An 8,003-nucleotide genomic window follows, 5' to 3' on the forward strand; every position below is an offset into this window, starting at 1 on the left:
CTACAGAGCCACATATGCCAATAATGAAGTTTATGTTGATCTTGTTGAAGAAATGGATGCAACTATTAACAGGCATAAGATCAGGTTGGCTTAAACATGGCTAGAACTTCAAGTGATACTGTATTTGATGATTTGGATTTGGCAAATTAATTATGACATTTGTTTAGTTTCTATCCACTTGAAATCTCAATTCTAGAACAATGAATAATTTGCTACACATGGATTTAACTAGAGAAATATTAATTGGTGTGTCAGAGAAGGCAATATGCCTTTTCTTAGTAATTGATTAGTCTTTACATAAACCAGGAAAAAATGTATGAAACAATGATGTTTTATGCTTGTTTTAAAGGTGTTACTTCTCCAGGTTACAGTAATTATGTTTAATAGTTTTCTTTTCTCTCGTAGTGTACTTGATTGGTTTTTTTTTTTTTTTAAATAATATTTCTTATTTTACTTATAAAAAAAAAAAAGGTTTTTCCTTTCTCTTGTTTTATCGTATTTTTATTTTTATATCGTTTGGCTGGGCAACTGCAAGTGTTTAATGTGGGCTTTTGGGGTTTGAGTTGGCTTGCTTTGATTTGTGCTAGATTGGGCATAGAGGAATTGTTGTTTGTGGATGTGGAATAGTGGTGGATTTCATTTGGTTGAGGTGGATCAGTGGATGTATCATAGTGCAATGGTTTTTCATTTCCATTGCTAATCAAGGATTACTTTTTGACTAAAAAAGTGTTAACACTTTTCTCTTTTGTGGTAATAGATTCATATGAAAAAAAAAAATTGTTGCGGAATGTTAGCTAGAATTTTTAATTTTTTAAAAACTTTATAATGCTCGTAATAATAACTAATGTTTCGCCTAAAATTTTTGGGTATTTAAAAAAAAAAAATTTTGGGTACCAAACTGACGTCGTAGGTATTTAAAAAAAAAAAAGGAACGCAGTTCTCCTAGTCAGCTATGTCAGTACCAATTTCAGTGAGAAATTTTGGGTACAAAAATTTGATAAAGCTTGAGAGATTATTGAGATATGCAAAAAGGAACTGCAACTCATGTTTGATGCCAACTACAAGAATTATATATTCACAATCAAAAAACGTGACAAACTTATTCTGGCCTCTGTTCACAATCCTTACACCCTGAAATCCTTGTAATATCAGTGCCACTATCCCATCTCCATCATTGCATTGAACCAAGGTACCAAACTGATGCCAACTACAAGAAAATTGGTTGGTGGGTAGGTGCAATTCATTGAAGAGGAAGAGGACGGAGCATTGAAGAAAATTGAAGACATTTATGCCACGGTAGTAGAGAGGAAGAAATGGTAGAATGCGAAAATTTAGCTGTTGGATAGAATGCACAATTTTGTGTTTCTACTTTGTGGGTTAGAGTTTTGTAAACAGTATAGTACACAGTGCAACACATTTCCTTTTATAATGCTCAAGTCCATGAACAGTACACGCACACACACAGCATTTAATGAAACGGTGCGTTCAACCTTTTATCCAACGTTTCAGCTAGAACTTTTGGGTGTTTAATTCGTGCCATTGTAGCTGTGGGTTCCATGCCCATCAAAATGCAAACGCTGAAGTGTTGAAGGAAACGCCAGATCCATACGCTACCTTACAATAAAAAAAAACATAGCTTAAAATTATTCTCTTATCACAACTTCACGTGAATGTGATAATCCTTTTAACAAAAACTTGATTATTCCTTTCTGCACAACAATCTACTTTAATCAATCAAAGTTTGCTATCTTTTAACATTCCACAATCATGTCATGCGATATACAATCAGTGACAATTATTGATAAATCTCCCTTATGAGACTTGAAGGAAGGTAGTGCTTATGCCTTAATTGTGCTAGATAAAAATAGCTAATGGTTCAATAAGCTCTAGTTCAAATGACACTTCATTCTCTTATAACTTATAAGAGGAAGGTGGAGAGTGAAGTTATAAGTTGTGCAAGACAAAAATGACAATTTGGGGTTAAGACTTATCAACGGAGACCTTTCTGATAAGCAAAACTCCATTTGTTGTCCAAATGCTACAGATAGACCATTGGTGGGTTCATTCATTACCGCGCTTGATGTCAAATGGTTGGGGAATACATGTATTTCCAAGGCACAAATGACAATGCATCCAATGTATAATACTCTTTGAAGTCAAGTCACTATCACATTTGGAAATACTATGGAATTTCACCAGAGAACTAGATTACCTTTAGAAACTTCAATGCATTGGGAGTGTGTTTCGGCAGAATAGGTTTCTATGGTGAGCTTGGACACTGGTATATACGAGCGGTGAAATGTGGAGGCATAATTGTAGGAATATTATTCAATGAATGATGTGTTTGTGTGATTCCTTGAAGCGGGGTTATTCAGCTGTTTCAATGTTGTTGCACAAATACTGTCGCCAAGTTAAATGTACCGCTGTTTATGTTGTAGGTCTTTTTTGGATGAGATAGGTACCCGCCAGGATGGTGGTTCTTCCCTGAAATTAGAATTATGTATGTTGGATTATAATGAGTGATCCTCCCATCCCAAAAAAAAAAAAAAAAAAAAGTGTGTTTCGGCAGAATAGGTTTCTATGGTGAGCTTGGACACTGGTATATACGAGCGGTGAAATGTGGAGGCATAATTGTAGGAATATTATTCAATGAATGATGTGTTTGTGTGATTCCTTGAAGCGGGGTTATTCAGCTGTTTCAATGTTGTTGCACAAATACTGTCGCCAAGTTAAATGTACCGCTGTTTATGTTGTAGGTCTTTTTTGGATGAGATAGGTACCCGCCAGGATGGTGGTTCTTCCCTGAAATTAGAATTATGTATGTTGGATTATAATGAGTGATCCTCCCATCCCAAAAAAAAACCAAGAAAGAAAAAGTGGGGTTAAGCTCACTTCTGTTAATTGTTTTTGCAGGACCCTGTAATGTTTCAATTTAGAAGTTTGCAGCAGCACAAGAATTGGTTTTCCACTGTCTAATTGGCTTATACCTCTCTGTTTGGTCTGTTCCTGCTTGTACTTGCCATATGTTTAAAATGCTGACACCATATTTATATAACACTATATTTCTCGATTCTTGATAATGCTCTTCATTTCTTACTCCATCTTCTACAGAAGAGGGCAACCAAAATTTGAAAATAAATTTGAAGAGGAAAGAATGTAGATATTGCATAACCAAACAATACTAACAATACAACCTAGTACATTGACACTATTTATCATTTTTAATATGGTTGCAGCATAAAATGAAGAGTTAATTAAAAGAATATATTAAATTGTCAGTGCAGGTTAATTAAACAATGCCCTTTTTTTTTACGCTGCTAAGTTTCTTCTTCATTTCTTTTTTGCCACTTACTGGATTCAAATGTCTCAAAATTGAAAGTTTCAAGAGGAATACCAAATCCCCTCCTACACAATTCCTTCTTCTTTCTGTCTGTGTATACCCAATTTAAAGTTGTGTGGAATAACCAAAAATTGTTCTAGAATCATTCCAACTTTATGATTTATCAATATGGTATTCAAACCACCCCTCAACTTCATATTTTTTTCAAGTTGCATCTTCTTGGTCATGTATTAAGCAATCCAAATCTGGTACATATCCTGCTTCTTTCATATGCCAAATCAACAAATCCAAAACTCCATACACCCACTTTATGTGAGAACCCATCTTTTCTCCAACAACAAAACTATAAACCTGGTCTCTTCCCTCAATCCAACTCCTCCCTGCCTCTTTCTTACTCCCCATCCCTCTCATCAACTTCCTCATATTTGCATACTCCCCCCACTTACCTTCAGCTGCATATATATTTGACAGCATCACGTAAGTCCCCACCATATTTGGCCTCAAATCTAAAATCCTACGAGCTGCCAATTTGCCCAAATTCGGAAGCTTATGTGCTTTACAAGCTCCAAGAAGTGCCCCCCATACAGACTCATCAGGTTTAAATGGCATACTCTCTATTAGCTCATAAGCCTCCTCAACTCTCCCTGCACGCCCTAGCAGATCCACGACACAGCCATAAATCTCCTGATCTGGAGTAATATTATAATCACCCACCATTGATTTGAAATACCTCAAACCTTCATCTACAAGTCCAGCATGGCTGCAAGCACTCAGAACTGCCATATACACAATCTTATCAGGTCTAATACCAGACCTGATCATCTGATCAAACAATTCAACAGCCTCTTTTCCAAATCCATGAGCCCCATATCCAATCATCATAGTAGTCCAAGAGACCAAATCTCTGCAAGTCATTTCACTAAAAACTTTGCGTGAATCACTTATGCTCCCACACTTGGCATACATGTCAATAATTGCATTAGCCAATGCCAAGTTCCTGTCAAGGCCTCTGCGAACAATTCCTCCATGAACCTGTTGTCCGCAATTCAATACTGCTAAATTTGCACAGGCAGCTGTAACACTGGTAAATGTGAAGCAATTTGGACTAAAACCTTCTGACTCCATTTGTGAAAAGATATGTAAAGATTCAGTTGAGTCCAATCTTTCATAACCAGTTATCAAGGTATTCCATGTAATTAAATCCTTCTCATTCATTTCGTGGAAATACTGATTTGCCTCCAATAAACCACCACACCTGCAATACATGTCCAGTATAGAATTCATGACAGGAAGATTGGTATTGAACCCATGTGTAATCACTGCTGAATGTATTAGCTTGCCCAAAGTGTATGAGCCGATTGAGGTGCAAGCTCTAACAGCAATTGAAAAGCTAAATGGGTTGAGTTCTGCTTCCTCCTGTTTGTTAAATAAATTCAAGAACTTAATGTATACTGTGAGACATATAAAGCTGAATTCTTTTTAAAAATTGAAACCTTTTCAATTGTAGATACACAATAAAAAGTGAGCTTTGGAACCCAAGTTTTTTCATAGAATTTGAGGTTGTTTCAACTACTTACCAGCAACATTTGCCTGAAAACTCGAAGCCCACCATAGCCATCACCTCTATGAGTGTAACCAGTGATCAAAGTAGTCCATGAAACAGCATTTTTAACATCTATCTCCTGAAAGACCATGCATGCCTCATCCATGCTAACACAACACGTAGCATACATATCCATGAGTGCATTATTAACATACATAGACTCCTTCATGCCATGCTTGATGGCCAAGCCATGGACCAATGCCCCATATGAAAGAGCCTTCATGCTCTTACAACCCTTCAAAGCACTGGACAAAGTAAAAGCATTTGGCTCCACTCCATTCCTTACCATCTCACAGAAGATAGCCCATGCATGGCTGTAGTGGTTGCAAGACGTGTACCCAGCAATCATGGCAGTCCACGCAACCACATCTCTCTCAGGCATTTCATCGAACAGTATCCGGGCCTCTTTTATCAAGCCCCTTTCAGAGTATGATTTGATGAGGTTTGTGGCTAATACGGAAGGACCCTTCGGTAAAAAAGGTGTGTTGGATTGGGCGGTGGAGTTGTGGGCCCATTGAAGGGAGTTTCGGATAATGGGTGGGATTGCGTGGAAATCAGCCGTAGCAAGTAGTCTTTTAGTGCTCATAATTCCATGCCAAGTGAGGACCCAAAAATGCGACTGTAACTGAAGTTTTTATAGCGGAAATCTGGGCATTCAAAGAAGGTCTTCATCAAGTTTTTATAGTTTGGTCTTGTTGGTTAGTGAGTTCGGTTTGTAAGATAATGGGCCTGTAAGTCTGTTTCAGTTTATGCCTTTATGGTGTGTTCCTGTCTGGTATGTGGTTGTAAGAGCATTACCATCGGCTATTTTATACAAAAAATTTCATTTTGACAAAATAAAAGTTTACTTCATTCTTTTATCACGACCTTTTACAATATTTCATTTACTCTTTTAACATTCACCGCATTAAATAATAATATCATCCCATTAAAATAATACAACCAACCAAGTAAGTAAATAGCCTTTTTTTCATTCATTTTACATGCGCTGTCTCTCTCCCTGAAGCACTCTCTTCCTCCCCAAATTCATTTTACGGTCTCTTTGAAGCTCTCTCCTCCTCCTCAATTCAACTTTTTTTTTCTTATCAAAACCCAGTAGATCAAACACAAATCAAATATCAAACACAAACCAAACATCGAACCCAAATTAGCCAAACCAAATCTAGTATCAAACCATGTTACCATACATATCAATCACAAATCAATAGAAAATCAGCCCAGCAAAGCCAAGCCATAGCCACCACCCACAACCCATTAATCAAACAAAACCCACGACCCAGCCTGCCACCATCAAAAATCAACCCAAAATAAAGAAATTTTGGTTTAATCAATGCGAAAATGAATTTACTTGAGGTGTTTGGCTGAAAAATGCAGAGAGGGAGAGCTCAAAACAGGAAAAAAAATGGAGGATTTACGGACCCAACCACCGCGATCTGGCACCACCATCTGAATCCTCAGGAATCACAACCACCACCATCGAAGATAGAGGGACAAAAGAATGGAGAGATGCCTAAGAGAGGGAGGAGAGTGACGAGAGTTGTCTGAGAAGAGAGAAGAGTGCAAAGAGAAAAGAGAGAAGGACAACAGTCATATGAGAGAGAAAAGCGGAAAAGAGAATAAAATAATATTAAATATTATAACATACTTGGCCGTATCATTCTAAAGATGGAACATTACTGTAGCATGTTTCAAAATTTTTTTTTTTTTTGACATATAGAACATCTGATGAAGGTAGTATTTTAGTGTTTGGTGTGCTAAATGTTAAAAATTTAGCATTTAGCTCGCCTGATGAAAATCTAAGGGAGTTAATATGAAGTATAGGCCCATAGAGTTACCAGACATCCACGCTCATTTTGCTACTCATGCAAAATGAGTAGTGCCCCAATATAGCCTAATGGCTCAAGATTGTTTGAACCTAATTTTGCAATTTTGAATCTTTGATGGTTGACGATTCATTTAATTGATCCAAAACATAAACAACCCTCTTTAACCCCATTACAGACTCACCTCCTGTGATGCATGGGTTGGTTTATGGGTGGTATTTTGCTATACAACATAAAAACCTGTGGCTGGAGGGATAACACTGATGTGACAAGCAGAACCATGATTTCATGCTAGAATCCAGCACAAGGTTTGTAACAAATTAGAATGCCAAACTTGAGAAAGGAACAATACCCAATTGTATTCTTGACCAGCTTGCAGGTTAAGCATTGCTAGAAACACAATCTTTTACATAACTTGTTGAAGTGTCAAGCCGTGAATGACCCTATTTCTAATATATTATGTTTATTATATACCGATAAGAAAATGACCCTATTTCTAATATATCAGTTTTATTATATGCCAATCACAACATGCTACCTTATTAGTTATAAACATTGTCACTAATGGTATTGATGTTTATACTGGCTTTGAACAGCCAGAGTAGACTTCAGATAGTACTCTCAAATACAACTCTATTTGATGCTTAAAGAGGCTTGCAGGCATCTAATCTTAAAGAGGCTTCTGAAATTAATTTATGTTGCAGGTTGAATGATTAGGAATAAACAGTACCAGAGAAACCCTTTTCACATGCAGAAAGAAATTGCCAATACAATACAAGAATTTACTTGAAGGAATTTACCCTTTCATTAGCCTTTTGCTTTGGTTCATGAAGTCAAACTATGCTTCCAATAAATTGGTAAGTCTAAACAAAATCGTTGAGAATACCTAATGATAGGTTACCAAGTTGAAATGATTACTGAAAATTGCAATTTGTTTATCAAAAAATCATCAGTTGACTTCCACTGCTACAAGAAGCAGAGTCCTTCAGATATAATGCAGTCTCTCCTGGTACACAAGGGATGCCTTCTTGATTTCTCAAGCAATCACAAGTAAAGCAACTTCATCAGAGCCTGACATGAATTAATGTTTAGCCAACCATCAGTATAATTCAATACCATATATATATATATATATAGGATTGCTTGGGCTAAATAGGGATTAGGATCCGGTGCAATTCTTAGAGTATTGCACCAGATGCAATTCATCCAAATACTTTATAAATTTTTTAGACTTTTC

General features: G+C 36.6%; 1 protein-coding gene across 1 annotated transcript; it reads right to left on the bottom strand.

Moving 5' to 3' along the window:
- Positions 1 to 3,182: 3,182 nt before the first annotated feature.
- On the bottom strand, positions 3,183 to 6,558 carry LOC112003678 (putative pentatricopeptide repeat-containing protein At1g56570). The gene is made up of 2 exons (XM_024035880.2): positions 4,918 to 6,558; positions 3,183 to 4,756 (listed from the first exon to the last, which is right to left on the bottom strand). The coding sequence occupies exons 1-2, from the start codon at positions 5,527 to 5,529 to the stop codon at positions 3,545 to 3,547; spliced, it is 1,824 nt and encodes a 607-aa protein (XP_023891648.2). The 5' UTR covers positions 5,530 to 6,558; the 3' UTR covers positions 3,183 to 3,544.
- Positions 6,559 to 8,003: the final 1,445 nt, after the last annotated feature.

Source organism: Quercus suber, unplaced genomic scaffold (genome assembly GCF_002906115.3).
Source record: "Quercus suber isolate HL8 unplaced genomic scaffold, Cork oak 2.0 scaffold_81, whole genome shotgun sequence".
NCBI classification, from domain to species: Eukaryota; Viridiplantae; Streptophyta; class Magnoliopsida; order Fagales; family Fagaceae; genus Quercus; species Quercus suber.